The sequence below is a fragment of the Sander vitreus genome, chromosome 9 (genome assembly GCF_031162955.1).
Source record: "Sander vitreus isolate 19-12246 chromosome 9, sanVit1, whole genome shotgun sequence".
In the NCBI taxonomy this organism is placed as follows: Eukaryota; Metazoa; Chordata; class Actinopteri; order Perciformes; family Percidae; genus Sander; species Sander vitreus.
This window is the reverse complement of record NC_135863.1, coordinates 5,878,488-5,897,188: the sequence shown is the minus strand read 5'-3', so window position 1 is coordinate 5,897,188 and position 18,701 is coordinate 5,878,488. Positions and strand designations below refer to the sequence as shown.

At 40.4% G+C, this 18,701-nt stretch overlaps 1 protein-coding gene across 1 annotated transcript in view; it reads left to right on the top strand.

Annotated features, from left to right (window-relative positions):
* The window catches only part of LOC144523935 (contactin-associated protein-like 4), a 95,944-nt gene that overhangs the window by 45,381 nt on the left and 31,862 nt on the right, over positions 1-18,701 (top strand). The window contains exons 7-12 of the mRNA XM_078259905.1: positions 4,830-5,005; positions 7,280-7,426; positions 8,516-8,783; positions 9,903-10,052; positions 11,620-11,791; positions 17,934-18,040. Of these exons, the coding sequence (XP_078116031.1) occupies positions 4,830-5,005; positions 7,280-7,426; positions 8,516-8,783; positions 9,903-10,052; positions 11,620-11,791; positions 17,934-18,040 (1,020 nt within the window). The remainder of the gene's footprint in view (positions 1-4,829; positions 5,006-7,279; positions 7,427-8,515; positions 8,784-9,902; positions 10,053-11,619; positions 11,792-17,933; positions 18,041-18,701) is intronic.

Here is an 18,701-nt window from a genome sequence, read left to right as displayed (position 1 = left end):
ATTGTATCACTTTTTTTTTTTTAAATCTATGTACAGAAATCTAAAACACAACAATTTGTGTGTGTTTTTTAAGTAACGTGCTGTTTCTTGGTGAACAGCAGCTCCATCGAAAACCACAAATTGTTGTTTTTACATTTCTGTTTGTGTGCGGAATGAACAAATGAGATTTATTTTTAAACAAAGGGAAGAGATATAAATATTTTTTAACTTTTGAGAGAACCAGACCAGCTGTTTTTCCCCCTTTTCAGTCTCTTTGCGGCGGTCGCTGTCGATATTGATATTATACAAATTGTTAGTGCATAACTTTTTTATACAATATCATACGAACCTGGTCATGACAATGTGTTGTAGCTCTATACCCTCTGTTTTAAATATTAAGTATTTCTCTACCATATTATCATGATTAGATGAGCAACAACCAGGTTTGGGAAAAAAGTCTTCCTTTAATTAATTTAATTAGTTGAAAGTGTAACACTCAACAACTAGGCTGCACTTATGCCAACATCAACCCTGTAATCACAGTTTGATTCAAAACTAAGCTGTTGAGATGGCAACGACACCTGAAACTGCTAGACTGAGAACAAAGCAGACAAACACAAAAAAGTCAAGTTGGTTGCTTTTATATAGACGAATATAAAATGAAGTGGCCATGATGAGCTTTGAAATTGCTACCAACTTTCAAACAAGGTAGCTAGACCCGCTTCAAACAAGTAAGATATGCACAAACAAAATACAAAATACAGGAATAATCAAAACTTTGGCAGAAAAATGTTCATCTAGGACTAAGGTGACCAGATTTCTGAGACAAAATACAGGGACATTTTAAGCTCAGAAGCATAAATACCTCCAAAACAGGTAATGTTTTTATCTTTGTAAAACTTAAAGCGGGGACACTGCCCCGTGGCGTCACTAGACCTAAAGCTGCACTGGGGCACAAGCCCCCTGTAAGAAAATGTTAACGTTTAAATGCATCAATCTGGTGCACTTTGAAAAGAAATTCAGAGGTTAGACTTGATTATTCTTATCTATGGATGGAAATATTTGTGCTGTAGCCTGAACTATTTTACACTTCAGAATTATAACCATGCACACACAGGTGGAATAGTTTTTTAGGCGGCGAAGGCCCTATTAAAACTGAAGGAATTATTATTCTTCCTTCGTCCGGCAAATGAATCACCTTTTTGAGGGGCTTAACATACTCAAAACCTCACCAAAATTGGTAGTCGTATCAATTCTGGTGAAAAGTTACATATTTTAAGGGTTTTGGGAATAGGCGCACAAAAATGGCTCGCTAGCACCCCCTTCAAAATTAAAGAAATTGAGCCCCTGCAGTACGTTTAACGTAGACTCACAAAACTTGGTACACATATGTAGCATGTCAAGACGTACAAAAAAGACATTACATTACATTGGAGCCTTACCCTAAACCCAACAGGAAGTCCGCCATTTTGAATTGAAAGTTCCAAATTAGTGTGATTTTGGCCATTTCCATGTGTCGTACTTTACTCCTTTATGTTTGTTTACTACTTAACTCCTCCTACAGATTTCATCCGATCAACTTCAAATTTGGTCTGTGCCATCTTAAGACGTTAAAGATGAAAAATTATTAAAAGAAAAACTTTTCGTCATAGGGCATGGCCGTGGCGGGGCGGCCATTTTGTGCGTTTCGCCATCGAAACAGGAAGTGGGTGTAACTTCAGTTTACATTGTCCAATTGGCTCGAAACGTTTCATGATTCATATGAGTCCAAACCTGATGACATATACATGCCAATATTGGCTCAAAGTCATAGCGCCCCCTAGTGGCAACAGGAAGTAGGCCTAAAAGTCAAGGTGCTAGACTTTAACAAACTCCTAGAGATTTCATCCGATGGACTTCAAATTTGGTATGTACCATCTCAACACCTTAAAGATGAAAATGTATTAAAAGAAAAACTTTTCGTCAGACGGTGTGGGCGTGGCGTGGCAGCCATTTTGAGTGTTTAGCGATGAACGAGAAAGTGGCTGTAACTACAGTGTACATTGTCATATCTGCTTGAAATTTCCCACAATCAACAAGAGTCCAGGCCTGAGGACATATACAGGCCAATATTGACTTTTGGTCATAGCGCCCCCCCGCTGGCAACAGGAAGTCAGCCTTATATGACAAACATCATCCGATTTACATGCAACTTAAAATGTGTGGTCTACTTGTGATACTGAGCCGGCCCCTACACTTTAACCATGCCCATGTACTCAGGCCATGCCCCCTTTTATGGCTTTTGAACCGTTTAAGGTAGAGTCTTGTGTGAGGTATCATTGAACTCAGCAGAGAGTTCCTTTTTGATTGGTGATGGTTTGACCTGCCCCCTATGCATTAGCCACGCCCAATTTTCATAACTAATGACCCGTTTAAGGTAGAGTCTTGTGTGAGGTTGAACTCAGCATAGAGTTCCCTTTTCATTAATGATGGTTTTCCCCGCCCAATATGCTTAAGGGACGCCTCCTTTAATAACTAATGACCCGTTTCTTGTATACTATTGTGTGAGGTATCATTGAACTCAACAGAGAGTTCCGTTTTCATTGGTCATGGTTTGGCCCACCCTCAATGCTTTAGCCACGCCCTCTGTCACAGCTAATGAACTGTATGACGTAGAGTCTTGTGTGACGTATCATTGAACTCAGCACGGAGTTCCCTTTTCATTGGTGACGATTTGCAGTGTCTGAGTGCAGCGCAAATGCACAGTCACAAGGAGCGGCGTCCGCCAGTAACCCTGACGCGCGCTAAGGCGCGAGGGCCCGTCCAACGGTGCTTGCAGCATAAATTCTTCATATTTTTGCATTAATGTCACTAGCATACCACTAGAAATATATACAGTATTCATATATTATCATTATATATCATATTCATATTTGTAAGTGGGATATATATAAGTAAATGGGATTGTCTGGAATCTGGCAATATAATAACCATTATGGTGGGATACACGGGCTAAGCAATTTACAAAAATGTCTGTGCTGACATAAATAGTTTACATGATAATACAGTAGAATTTTGGCCCAAAGTTGAAGACCATGTAGAAATTTTGTTGCAATTTCAAAACCGGATTACCCGGGAACCGCTTGCTGTACCGATGCATGTGTTGAATGAATAGTTTGTGAGATATTTCACAGAGAGTAATGGGTGTGCAGAGATTTATGCAGAATGCAAATATGATAACATTTCATGTAAATTCAATGTTAATTTTCTCGCAAACCATTTGTCACAGCAATTGGTGCTAATATCATTGGAAAGTTAGATTCTGGTTGAGGTGGTTGTGCCAAACTCACGCCTTTGGCTGAGTCTCTATCTGTCAGAGGGAGAGCAGGAGTGCGGTTGTGAAGAAGTTGGTAATTTCATGGCACAGATTAACACTTTTGCATGCACTATATCCGTGTCACATTCTCATTAGGGGCTGAGCCCCCCTAAAGGTCTGATCCTAGAATCGCCCCTGCTGCTATTTCATACTTGTACTCCACTACACCTCAAAGGGAAATGTTGTAATGTTTACTGCACTACATTTATCTGACAGCTTTTGCTTTATTGCTTCACCCTGGGCTTGTTTATGCAACAGCTCATTGAGTATTGGATACAATTAAAACTAGAGGAAATATTTTTCTTTTACATTGGTCCAGTATTAAACGAGATCGCTGCAGTCTGCAATGGCGAAACAAGCTACAATGTAAGTTAATAGGACAATTGTCCAGCTTGTATTTACGTTCATAAAAGTGCTCGTTTTGCCACTGACAGGCTCAGATGTCTGACATTATGGAAAGGATTTCTAAGGAGGTCGACCTTTCTGTTAAAGAAGTGTTAAAAAAGTCGCCGAAATTGCGTTCGCTAAACCCACCAGACTCCATGTAAATAAACTTTTAGCATCGTAAAATATGGGCATTCTAGAACAGCTCTGAGCAGCGCTTGCTCTGGCTGTCTTGAACTTGCGCGTGTAGGGTGCGCGACTATACGTTTGGTCAATGTTTTCTTTCTTTCATTCCAATTTCGGGTCTGTCAGTCACAGTGAAAACTGGGGACATTTCCGGGGACAGCTCCAGCCGGGGACAGGTCAGCGAAACCGGGGACTGTTCCCGGAAACCGGGGACGTCTGGTCACCCTATCTAGGACTCCATCAAGACGCTGGTTGGGAACATGGGGGCTTTAACGTAAAGTATTTTCCAAAATGTCAAACTACTCCTTTAAATGCAACCCTGGACACGAGGTATTTTAATCTATCTATCCATCTATGTATCTTTGTATCTATGAAGAAAATGCCCTCCATAATTAATGACTTTGTGTATTTCGCTCCTTCTGTCAGCAGAAACTTTTTTCTCTTACAACTCATTAGGGGAATGTAAAGATGGATCCAACAATTTGGACCTGCTGGTGTTGGATCTTTCATTAATTATTTCCTGCTGTCATGTTGCAGCCTCATCATTTACCATGCTCGGTCCTCCTCCCAGCCAGCATGCAGATATCTGCGCTCTCTAATTAGAGAGGCTGACACCAGTGACCCGCTACCTGTTTGAAGCAAAGATGAAAATATTCCACTGAAGCGGCAACGTTTGCACGACTTTTTGTTGTGATAAATCAAAGATGAACCTTCCTTTAGGGTTTCCTACTGCCAAGTATTTTTAAAAAGCGTATTTGTCCTTGCTGACCCTGACCTGTTCTTCGAGGAAGTAGCCTACACATCAGGAAAAAAGTTCCTTGAGGAAATGCACATATGAGGATTTCTGCATTAGCTGGAGTCATTGCTCAGCCACCATCAACAACAACAAAAGTTATTATTTTTCACATCCCCAACTCTCTTGCAGGTGTGAGTTCGACCTCTGGCGGGCAGCTTCTTGTTTCTGTAGGCAGTCTGCTGGATGACCAGCACTGGCACCATGTAAAGCTGGAGAGCCTCAGCACTCACCTCAACCTCACCGTGGATAAAAACACTCATCAGGTTCACATACCAGCTGAGCTCAGCCACTGGGACATTCACCAGGTGAGAGAAACATTTCAGCACACAAACACACATGGTTTAAAGTGGCACTCCAGTGTTGTCCAGTTATGGAATATGGCAGCTATGGACAGCTTGAGTTTATGTTGGTTGCAATACTGAGCAAACTGGAGCAAACTGAGTCTATGAGTAAAGAGAATGTATCTAAGATAAGATACACTTTATAAGTCCCGAAAGAAATTTGTCTTGTGCAAAGGTGCTAACAATAGCTACATACAAACAGATTCATTACTTGTCAATCATTCAGTACAAAACAGACAGTACAATACATGACAGTATTTATACAACAAGTCAACAATGTACTTTAGGACAGGAAAAATCCAATAGACAAGGAAAAATACAAGAGATCGTCCACTTGAGAGGGTATTGCACATGCCGTATTATAAAATAAAATACACGTAGTTAAGGATTGCACTAAATAAAAGAACACAACTTGGATATGGATATGAATGGATGTTTTTTATCCATGTCAAAACTTAAAGGGATATTTCACCGCTGGAAAGCTGAATATATCTTTAAATTGGGTCACTTATGTAGTATAAATGTGAATTTTTTTTTAAATTGGTTCCTTCTAGGCCGAGAAAAGCCAGGAAATGTGTTTTTGGCTCATGTGGATGAAAGACACCAAATCCCAGAATGCACTTGCTTCGCTGCTCTGAGTCCACTCCCAAGCCACGCCTACCATTTACAGACAGACAGACAGTGAAACGGTCAACTCAATTCAACTGTGTTTTATTGTCATTTCAACCATATACACGAAACAACGTTTCACCGTAGCTCAAGTGGTTACACAATTCAAATATGTAAAAACGACATTATATAAAAACGACTTATGAAACACATTATATGCTCCGTAAAGTTAACTAACACAGCTAACACATACTAGCACTAGCGCTTGGTAGGCTGTAAACAGAGTATAAACACAGCCGTAAATTTGCGTGGAATGTAGAATGGTCTCATCATCAACAGTCACAAACTCCACCAGAGGTTAACAGTTAGTTGGATGCAAGCACCCCATTTCTGCAACAGTCCGTGTTAAAAAAGCCCACCTCCACTAGCTAGTCTTACCCGATGACAGAGCAGCACTGTTGTTCAGCCATATTTCCACAACAACAAAAACACAGCAGTCTCTGAACTCGCGTTGGGAGTTTCGTTGAAGTTGGATGTAGTCCAGTTTGTTGTCCAAAGAGACACTTGCAAGCAGGATTGATGGGACAGGTGGCCGGCTAGCGTTAGCTTTCCACCTAGCTCGGAGTATGAGCTAGGGACATCCTCCGCATTTCACCACTGAGGATACCCCCTTACCGGTTAGCGTCATCGAGCAACACCGCAGGCTGATGTGCTTGTCTCCGTAGCAGGCGAAGCCTGTCAAGTATTGCGGCTGGCGGCACCGCAGGCTGAGGTGCTGGTCTCCGTAGCAGGTGAAGCCTGGCACAGGTGGCTGGCTAGCGTTAGCTTTCCACCTAGCTCCAACTCCTACCCTCGTCCCACTTTCCACACCACTGAGGATATCCCCTTACCGGCTAGCAATGTATCCCGGTGGTACATGTGTGCGGTAGTTTGAATGCACATAATTGTTGTTCTAAAATTTCCTTCAGGATGAATAAATCTGTTTCTGCTGAGAAGCTAAGCGATGATTCAAGATGGCTAACGCTCGTTTTTTGACGCCCTATGGGCTATGCGGAAGTACCGGCTGTAGTCCTTTGCCTCTGGAAAAACGATTGTTGCGTCATCGGTATAAACTTTTCCAGACCCACAATACAGAGATCTCCCCTCTCAGGGGGACATGAGGGAGGGAAGCACGGTCATTCAAAAATACTACTGTGTTTCTGCTGATACAAAGCTTAATGCTAAATCGGTGAAGTATCCCTTTAAGTAGTCTCGCTTTGCCAGACCTTCCTCCACAGCGCCGCGGAGAAATGTCTGTCTAGTCCACACAGCATTCTGGGATGGGAGAAAAACGTGGTCTGGTTTATTGGTCTTGGGTAGCGCTTGGTGCCAGACGGAGCCACGGTGCCACTGCAAAATTGCCTCGGGAAGGAAGTTGTTAACCACAGTCCTCATAAATCGACCAGAGTTTACAATTCCAACACAAAGAAAGCGGAACGTAACAGACATCCAGTCGAAAATCCGGCGATATTTCCGGCGGCAACGGACCAATCCCGGAAGTGGAACGTCGTGGATTTGGACTAAAACTTAAGTAACCTTTGAATCCTGAAGGGGGTGATGGTTACTTACGTGTGTTGTTTTCTTGTGCAGCTAAGTCTTGGAGCTGTCCAGGGCCATGGACTTCAGAAACCCATCCTGTCCAACAAAAACTTCCATGGCTGCCTGGAAAACCTGCTCTACAATGACCTCAACCTGATACACCTGGCTAAAGAGAAGAATCCCCAGGTCTCTGTGGTGGTAAGTTATTGTGTTTCTGCATCTTTGGATTATCATAATGGAAATCTGCCATCCAGTGTTCACCATTTCATGATGGTAAAGGTAAGATAAAGCCTTGTTTTCGTCCTGTAGTTTCTCAGTTATTTATATCCTTTAATGGCATTATAATCAAATACTGCCATGACGAGAAACTCAATTGAACTAAAGTTTAGTTCGATTCAGACTTTCTGTGATCCTCCTCCCACTGTTTTCTCCTCTCCCCTTTTCTGCATCCATGTCATTATTATGCTAATGGTCACTGTCACGATTATTATTGTCACCGTCATTTTTATCATCTGCATCATTATCCTCTTCATTTTTACACCTGTTATCATCACCAGTGTGCCTAAAGCAAAGCCTAAAGCAAAACAAAACCTAGAGAAGAAAAGTTGAGAAGAAATCGCAGAGGGAAGGATGTGGAGAATGAAAATGAGGAGACAGTGAGCAGGGAAAGAGAGAAACTGGCACTTTCTGATGTATAGTAGTCACAACAAAAGTTTATTTAATAAATGTTCAGTTTACGTTTGGTATAGGAGATTTCCCTGAATACATTATACTAACTATATCATATATCCATTGTGCTGAGTATCTTTATTTGTCTCCATAGGTAATTTAGTTTTTGTAATTTGTAATGAAGATTAAAATCATGCTTCAGAACATTGGATCGGACTTTTCTGAAAACAGTTCCTCCATTGAATCATTTTTATTTCCCTGATGCCATGGTGGGATAAGGATGTGTTAGACAAATACACTGAAAGCTAGTGCAAGCGCTGTGTGACCCCGATGCTTCCACGTTTTTTTTTTTTTTTTGTAGCTTATTTTAGCTGCTCAGCTAATATCAATATGGTAATACAGATGTCCTTTTTCAGAGAGCTGCTGATGAGACCTCTGTGACATCGAGTCAAACCGAGTCAGCCTCTGCAACCAATGAATATTCATGTTTTATTATCTCTTTCATAATCATTTCTCTCTCTCTGTCTCTCTGTCTCTCTCTCTCTCTCTCTCTCTCTCTCTCTCTCTGTCACTCTCTCTCTCTGTCTCTCTCTCTCCCTTCCTTCCTCTCTTTTTCAGGGCAATGTGACCTTTTCTTGTGCTGAGCAAGTTTCAGTCGCTGTGACGTTCACCGACTCCAAGAGCTTCCTGCGGTTGCCAGGACTGACATCGTGGTCATCAGGGGTTGTTTCAGTGGCGCTGCAGTTTCGCACGTGGAACAAGGCGGGGCTCCTCTTGACCTTTGACCTCCCTCAGGAAGATGGTTCAGTTTGGCTGTACCTGAGTGAGGCCAGACTCCGCCTGCAGATCACTAAAGCTGGCAGGGCCCAGCTGGAGCTCAGCGCAGGTTGGTCCAATCGTGATTTAGCAGGTCTGAATCTGTTGACGGCGTTTTTCCGTTGTGTAACAGAGATGTCATAACATGTTCTCATAGCTCAGATTTAAACATAAACATAAAATGCCAGCAAATTATGGCCCACAACGTGCAGCATAATTCTTCCTAATTTACGATGTTATTTAATGAATTAATTACTTGCACTTACGGTGTACCAATACAGTATTGAGGGAAACATCTGGAAACATTTTAAATTTATGCTATAGGTGTTTTATTTAATGTGTACCTATTCTATTAATCTGGGTTACAGTATAACCTACTGAAACAACAACATATTCTAAATTGGGAAGAATTAGGCTTTAAGTTTCTGACAGTATTTTAAAGAGCCTCCCCAAATTTGTTCTATCTAAGCACAAAAAAAAAATTAGAACCAGATGTATTCCATAGCATCCTAGTTAGCCGTTTTGTATGCACCTTATTTTGCGCTCTACATTTTGCAAATTATTCGCTCTTGTGAGGCGTATGAAACCGCAGTAAAAAAAATTAACACTACATTTCAATCAAAATTTTTTAGTGTGAAAGTTGTTTATTGGGCTTTTAAACAGTATTATCAAGGTCCACTTACTAGCTTTACTTTACTTACCTTAAACCGCATGTCAGAGTCTTCCTCAGTGGACAGTTTGCTCAGTTGTCATCATGTTACCTAAGTACGGAGCTTCGGTCACATGATAAGAGGTGGTCATATATGGTGGAAAGCCAAACTCTGCCTGCAGTGGAAGACTGTGAGATGTGGTTGGAAGTAAAAAGCTCCAGTAAAAGTTAAGAAGTGGACCTTGATTTAAGATGTTTTGATATAATCAAAATGTTGCGTCTGGCTCATTAAAGTCTCGAAATGTCATATTCCTCCAGGCTACTCGCAGTAATTCAAGTGTAACACTGAAACTTATCCCATACTTAAATCACAACTCTATACTGCTCTACATCACCTTCATCATAACTGATATATGAACTAAAAAAAGGAGTCATGATTCAGATTTGCAGCCAAACCCAGACAGCAAACAAAATAAAATCATAGCTCATATAGTCAAATAGTAAGTAAAAAAAATAAATAAAAAGTGTGTGTCCATAAAGGCTCAGGACTGAATGATGGTCAGTGGCATTCTGTGGAGCTGACCTCCAGGCAAGATCATCTGAGCATCACAGTGGACAAAGACGAAGGATCCACCGTCCACACCAGCATCCCGCTTCCTCTAACCACAGATAGTCAACTCTTCTTCGGTGGTAAGAAGACATAAAAAAAAAGTGTTATGTGTACTGTTTCTATCTGTTTTTTGTTAGCTGTTAAAAAAAAAAAAAAACCTTGATTCACTGTCATTGTAGCTATCTGCTACATTTTAAATTGTACCTCAAGTAGACCTGAAGATGGGAAAACTGCTGACATGGACATTTAGGATGAAATTCTAAATTCACGGAGGTACTCGGGTAATAATTATCATCTCCAGATCTACTTTGAAGGTTTAGTGCCACCCAGAGAGGGGATAAAGCCATAAAGCTGCTTAGTCTCTCCCTCTCCACTCCCTCCTCCTCTTTCCTTTCTCTTTCTTTGAAGTTTCCTTTTCTTCACATTATCTTTCTTCTCTTCTTTTTTCAAGTTACCTCTTTCCCGGTTTCCTTTTTTCTCTTCTTTCCTTCCTCGATGCATTCCTTATTCCTTCCCTTTTAATTTATCTCAAGCTCTCTTTCAATCCCCCCTCTCCTGTCTCTGCAGTGCTTACTCTCCCTCCAGTTAGTCCACACATACTCTAGCTCACACAAATAAAGGGCTATGTATGCTGTAGATGCAAACATTAACCCACTACACACATCTCATTGTCTCTTAATAAGATTGTGGCCTTTAACAGCCGCTTTTCCAAACACAACACAAGTCACATGGTAGTTCACCTTTAAGATTAAGGATCAGTTTTTAAGTGATTTTAATCCTCAAAGTGAAACATAGAATTTCAAAAGCATCCCCCTTGAGTCAATGTCACTTCCATGAGGAAAACTGCTCCAATTAAATCTTCTTTTGAGCTCCTAATATTTAAAGCGACAGTAAACAGTGACTCATCTTTCCTCCCCTCCCTGACTTTAATTAGAGCTACGCAGAGCCCGGAGTAGTAATTCTGTATTTGGCCACAGATTGCCACCATCCAGGATCAACCTCAAGCATGAATCTTTGATGGATAAGAAATGGAGCTCATTTACATGCTTTGGCGAAGAGTGGGTTTTATATGACAGCCACCTCAGGTCTGCCTATGCTAACGGCTTAGATGAAGGTAAACAGAGAATCAAAAATAAGTCTCATCAGATATTTTCCTCTGGAGAGAAACCCAACAGCAGCTAGATACAACGGTGGAAGAAGTAGAAATACTTTTCTACAAGTAAAAGGCATGCATTAAAAATTTTTTTTAACAATTTTAGCATCAAATATAAGTACACAAAGTATAATGACTCATTATGCAGAATGGCCCATAATATAATGCATATTGTAATATTGGATTATAATGATTTATACATTAATGTGTACATCACATTAATGTTGCAGCCTACGATAATAGATAACATTTTATTTGTTGATTATATTTTGTATTGTTAATCTGAATGTGCAAAGTAGTACAGTAACTAAACGTATCAAATAAAAGTAGTGGAGTAAAAAGTACAATAGATGTCTCTGTATTGTAATTGTAGCACTCACTATAAATAAATTTAATTCCATGTTTATGGGTAGTCCTACCAAGTAAACAGCATATAAACAAGTACACAGCTGTAGCCCAACCATTGATTGAGCATCATGTGTTTCTTTCCTCAGGCTGCCATGTTCAGGAGAGCAGACAGGAGTGTAGGAACCCCTTCAAAGTGTTTCAGGGCTGTATGCGTCTCTTGACTCTGGATGGCCAAACTGTTGACCTGATTAAGGTGCAACAAAGGCTGCTGGGAAACTACAGCCACTTGCAGATTGATATGTGCGGCATCATTGACAGGTTAGTCTCCAGTAGAGTACCATCTGAATTGATTTGTTTCACTGCTTACTGTGTAGGCTGTTTTTAATGTAAAGTACTTTGGGGTTATGTGTAATGAAAGGTGCCATACAAATAAAATTGACATTGACATTGCAGTTTACATGCATACTGTGTGTTGGGCCGATTGCTCTCATTAACTTCTCTGCTGATGTCCCTCTGCTTTGTGTGTTGATTTGGTTCAAAGTGGTTTCCACAGTCGATTTGGGATATGTTAAAACAGTGATAGTAAGTCAGTAAGTACTAATTTATTTGCATTTTGCTTCTGGTTTGGACCTCTTTAAAGGAAGTTGAGAGCCCACGTGCAGAAAGAAGCACTTATTGTCTGCAGATCTTATGATCCTACTAACAAGTGTCATCCAAAAGTCTGACGTAGCTTAATTTAGCTTATGTTGAACTCCATTGAACTCCTATACTATAAACTTGGCCATTGTGGTGTATCTTCAGTCAGTCTCACATACACTGTGCTGCTGCCATAAATACTAACTATTATACCAAACCTGCAGCTGAAAATAGAACCCAACAAATATGCCTTTTACTTAAAAAAAAAAAAATGAAAGTATATATTAGTGATGCATTCGTTTGCATACACTTTCAATAGTAACAAATGGGCTGAGAACCAGATAGACAAATACCCTGTTGGTTTTGGCCTTTTTATAGGCTGTGTTGATAATAACAAAATGATAGAATATTGCTAGGTTTCTTCTTTAACTGAGCTGTTTGAGAGATACAGAGAGACAAGGGAGTAAACTGGGGAGGCATACTCAAGACTCAGCAACCAGAACAAAATGAGCACAGAGTATATTCAAGCTACCAAATGATGAAATAATTGGCTGGAGCATCCTAGTGGCTGTCAGTGAGGACAGAAGGTAGTGCTTTGGACAGCTCTCTTGCTGCTGACTAACTGCAGATTCAGGACCTTGGACAGTGCTGTAGCAGCATCCAGACTCTCATTTCAGAGTTTACTGCATTTTCAGACATATTTGTATCCTTGTAAACCCATTCATATAACAGAGATGTATTTACATGTGCTTTATAATGGGTGCATTTTTCTGTACAGCATACAAGTTCTTAACAATTATCAGTGTGTACTCAGATAGAAATAAAATACACATTCACTATTAAGTATTGCTTTTAATAGGTGTCCCCTTACATTATAATTAAGGGGATGCAAAGAACATTCGTGATTTCAAAATATACCATCTGGTAGCCTGCTGACTGGGGCTTTTTAATCAAGTAAAACATCTGGGGGAGGATATAATCAAATAAATCACCCGTGAAGGAAAGTCTGGCAAAAAAAACTTTAAAATGTAATTCCACACTCCTCCTTCTACACACACACTTGTTAGTTTCCAAATCTGAACAATCTCTCTGGGGTGGCTAAATGACTTGTTTATAACACGGAATGAAAAAGATCATGTTGAAAAAATCCCTCCCTGAGGCCCAAGATTAATCAGTAGCCATTTATTAATCCAAAACTTACATTCTTGGCCACTTAGCACACCGGCTACACCTAACTGCCTTCCTGAAGAGAGATGGAAAGACTTACTGTAAGTGCTGCTAAGTGGATTAATTAGTACTGAGAGGCAAATGTATTTCATCTCCTCGTTCACTTAAAGTAATTATCAAAGACAAAATGGGAAGAAGGTTCTTCCTAAGTTATCATGGAGTGAATAGAGGTTAAGTATACCCTAACAGAGCATAGCTATACAATTAGGGATTGGCAGCGAGCTTCAGGTCCTGCTACTGATTAATGCTGGGTTCTCTGTTACGATGGTCAATGTGTCAGATTAGAAGATTATAAAGTCATAAATTCTAGCTGTGACTAACTGAAGTTCTAGGAACTGGCTTCCAGGAACAAGAATCATACGTCATGATGTCACGAGTATTGTGTAAAAAAAAAAAAAAAACATTATGGAGGAGGACACAAGTTTCTTAAGTTTCTATCTTAGTTAAATTAATGTAAATGTGTACATAAATAAACAAAGAGTGATACCACTCTCATCATCATCTGTCAATTGAATATGAAGCTAGGATTTGCCTAGCTTAGCATAAAGACTGGAAAAGGGGAAAACAGCACCTTTAAAGCTTAGAAACTGAGGTGTAAAAATGACAAATTGTGGTTTTCCAGGGTATTCTGTGCCAGAGTATTTCAATCAGGCGAGACTTCGTTGCAGATATGCAAACATTTATTAGTAAGTTATAAGTACAAATTAAGTACATACATAAACTTTGGAGATTAGACTCCATTGTAAAAGGGGTAGCTATACATTTCTAAGGTTTAGGAAAACCAAACATATCCCCCAATGGAGTCTAGACACTGGTAGTCATGCTGTGATTGGCTTGAACATACGTTCCCAATTCTGATTGGTTTACAGAAACGTAACACCCACCACCCAGCTGATCAGTTAAAGAGAAGAGAGATAACGTAATTGAAGTCTCCCTGACAGAATTTACGCTGAGCTACATTTCTTGGGCTGGGCGCAGTGGCTGCCTACCGTGACGCAGGTCGGAGTATGCATTAAACAAACTAGTTTCTTTCGTCCATGCATTGGCATGGGTTTTACAAATTGCCACGCTTGAAGACAGGGCTAAAAGTTTGCCACCTTAGAGATGGGTACAAAACAATAAATCATATGAATGGGTATAATGGTGTACATCTTTGGATATTCTCTTCCTTATGGCATTAATTGTGTGCATTTGGCTGTACGTACAAAAAGTGGCGGAAGCAGTTGTGTAAAGAATAAAAAAACGAGAGAAGTGGCTTGTCAGATTCTCAGTTTTGGATAATTACAAAAATTGTTGGACAGCTCCAAAATCTGACATGGCGGTTTCAGACTTTGTTTGAACAAGCACTTTGTTTGAAGCATACTGACACCTTTAGGAAACACTTGCTTTCCAAGGCTATGAAGTCTCTGAACTTACTACTCCCTCCTGCCGACCTCTCTCCTCACTGTGTGTGTGTGTGTGTGTGTGTGTGTGTGTGTGTGTGTGTGTGTGTGTGTGTGCGCGCGCGCGCGTGTGTGTGTGCGTGTGTGTGTGATAGATGAAACGAGATAGATGAAACTGTCTGAACGCAGTAATTCTGACCTCTTTGCTTCTGTCAGGTTCCTGACAACTTAATAATATACCTTGTCAAAACACACACACACACACACACACACACACACACACACACACACACACACACATTCATAAATAAAAAGAAACACAGGTCACCAAGAGGTCCAGTCTTCTTGTTTTGTTTGACTGTCTGTGTATCTGTCTGACTGTCAGCGACTTCAAGACGTTTGTTGCTCCCTGTGACCAGAGAATCACACATACCCACATATTACACTTCACACTCCTGTGTCATCCCCAAACTCACCTGTGTGTGTGTGTGTGTGTGTGTGTGTGTGTGTGTGTGTGTGTGTGTGTGTGTGTGTGATGTGGCAGCTTTCCCAGGACCAGGTGCAGAGCGGACTGAAAGCATTAAAATACATATCTTTCCGCTTTCTCTCTCTCTCTCTCTCTCTCTCTCTCTCTCTCTCTCTCTCTCTCTCTCTTCTCACACTGTTCAGCAGACAGCAGTTATTTGAAGTCTTTGTAGGACATCCCAGTCTACCTGTCCAGTAATAGTGTGTAGATGGGGGGCTGAGCTGTTGTGGTTTAGCCAGAGGCAGTAATAGAAACCAGGGGAGATTGGATGCAAGCCCTGTGATCCAAGCTAAGTTCTAGGACACTGTCAACTACAAAGTCTTTTCACTCCAGTTAATCCAGGAGTCCTGTGATCTGAGCTGTGGTGCAGTATGCTGTCACATTGCATTGCAAATTGTTAGTCAAGCTAGGAGCCCTCCAGAGATTTATAGAGGACAAAGTGTTTGTAAAACTCGAAACTTTCTAGCCCTGAAAAGACTTATAATAGATTTGGTAATACGGGCTACAATGCAGTTCACCGTTTGACCCAGGCTTGTGTTTCTGAACCTCTGTAATTTTCTCTCTCTGTGTTCCTGTTTGAGGATGCATGCTCCGCTACTCTGCCAACAGCAAACTGGATGTTGAGACAATGACAAAAAACTCCACCAATGCTGCAGGAAAGAGTGGCCTCCTGTGACCGCAGATGGTTCTTGCCAAGCCAAGTTGCATTTTCCCAACTTTTGGCGAGTGCAGTGGGAGTAGGGACAAAGTGGATGATGAAAAATCCAGCAAAATAAGTGCATGCACAGATACAGTATTTGTCTCTTTTTGTCTACTCTTACAATGAAGATAAAGTCTTTTCTCTGGGTGTTGATTCTGGAGCCTGAGAAGGAGTGGCCTGGTGGTAAATTGTGTATGTGGTTGGCCTCCAATTAATTTACAGAGGAAATTAGGTTTAATATTGTTTGGCCTTTTACGCCTTTTTGGTCCAGTCTCTCTCTGGCTATAGTCCCCTGACCTCATTTCCTCAGGTTCACTGTCCAAATATCCAGTCACTGCCTCCATCTCGCTGCTGCTCACTTCATCTTTCTTTCACTCCATCACCCTCAGCCCTGTGTCTCACCTCTTCCTCCTTACCTTTTCTCCCCTTCCATCCTGCACCGTCCATGCTGCCTATTTCCTAAATCCTCTGACTACCTACTTTCTTTCATCATTTTGGATATTTGGCTTTGCTCCAGGAGGAGTATCTATATGGCTCTCTTGTACTTGTATCTTTGTGAGAACTGAAGGGATTTATAGAACTTGAGAGTGGGTACATTTTGGGTGAGGTTAAGGTAATGATTGGGGATAGGAATAGAGTTATGGTGGTAATTTAGGACAAGTCAATAAGGATACTCACAGGTGTAGAAGTGCTGTACAGCATGTATGTGATTGTGTGTGGTGACAGCACATTAGTGTTAAAATTAGTGTTTGCTAATATGGAAGGTTACAGGAAATAAATCTGAGCCCAAGCTGTTTGCTGAGCAACAAAAGTTATGCTCTATTTCTTTATGAGTGTATGGACCAGTATTTTTCCACTGGTGTGGAATTGACTGTATTGTTGGCTCACCCAATTATATTTTGTATATATTTTATTTATTTGTTTATTTTGTATTTATTTTATAACAGTCAAACACTGCTGGAATTGTACATTGATGTGAGATTGTATACATTGGAAAACCACATTCTTCATATTGGATGTTAGAATCACTGTAATGCAGTGCTATTGTGTGTTGTAGATTCTTACCATGTGACTGCAAATTACAAATTGGCTTATTAGCACTCAACTAGAGTTGATTAAATTGCACTTGGTCCTGGCTAAATATACAATACATGTTTAATGTTATAGGCCCTTAACAGCAAATTACATCCCCTCACCTCTGAAAGCACCACTTCAACCTCAAATACATAATGTGGGAAACACTATGGACATCATTCACTGGATGGATAGTTTATTAGTAACTTTTGTTGGGGGGAATTTTGAAATCTCTACCACAGAAAAGCATGGGATTACCCTTTTAGATTGGACACTATACAAACTCATTGTGCAGCCAAACAATCACAGATCTTGTGGAGACTCCAATGTCAAGGTTTAAATACATGACTCAGTGTAAACATTCACAGTCATAAACAATACAGCAGAGAGTGATTGGCCAAAAAGTTGATGCCTAAGCAAAAGAATAAAAAGGCAGAAATTAATTTTAAAAACAGTATCTCATGGATTTCCATCCATCCATCTTCATCCGCTTATCCGGGGTCGGGTCGCAAAATAAAAAGAAAAGTTTGATTATAAGCTGTTAAAAAGACAAAAAGGAAAATGTCCTGTGTGCATCTTATGAGCATATCAGCAGACGGGAGACTAAGGAAAATAATGTTATTCCGTGCCTCGAAAAAAAGTCATGTTTCAACTTCAGCTTCCTCTCAGAATGTGCACCACTTGACATGAAAATGAAGACTTATGAAGTTTTTGTTTAAAAGACTGAAACTTTTTTTTTGTTTTAGGACTGCTTTTATTCAGGTCCCTCCTACGCACCAGAACAGGCAGGTGTGCTGAAGGCCTGTTGTTCCTTTTCATACCAACATCCTTGAGAAACTTTGTTTTTGACAACTTTTTGACAGAAACTAAGGTTCTCTCTCCCTTTCTCTATCACTGTCTCTGTCTTTCTCCCAGGTGCTCCCCCAGTCACTGTAAACATGGAGGTAGATGTACTCAGTCATGGAGCACCTTCCATTGTAACTGCTCCAACAGCGGCTACAGAGGAGCCACCTGCCACAGCTGTAAGCAACCAGCAACAGGGCATTTGCAGGTCTTTAAAATGCTTGAAGCCTAAAATATAATGATGTAAATATTAGTTATTAAAGTGTTTTTTTCTTTTTGTGTCATTGTCAGCAAGAAGGACCAGTTTCAGTCAAATTAAAGACAAAGTATCACCTTATAAAGTTGTTATGATGAATGTGTTGCCAAACAGTTGCCTATTTACCTCTTCAGTAGATAAAGAGACTTTAAATTCATGTTAATGTTCATTTTAAGTCGTGTTTTTGGACACATCAAGTGAACAGAAATTGCACGATATTCACTCTTCTATAACTCTGTTTTTGAGACTCCTGAGAGATCTATATCTGGCTCTTTAGTTGCTAAATGCTCAACTATGTTCACCCATTAGTAGTTACAGTAACATTGTCTGTTTGTTGTTTGGTGCTGGGCGCATAGCGTACAGTGGCTTTTTCTGTTTGTAACATTAAGAGTGAACTAGTCTATATCCCCGACGTTCCACTGTTGCGATTGCTCTCGTTCTGCCAGAAATTCCGATGTCACTCTTTTCAGATGTTCGTTCTCGGATGTCCCGTTATCTTCTGCTTTCTTTGTGTTGTAATTTTAAACTCTGGTGGATTTATGAGGACTATGTTTATCTCTGCATGGTAAATCCAGACAGCTAGC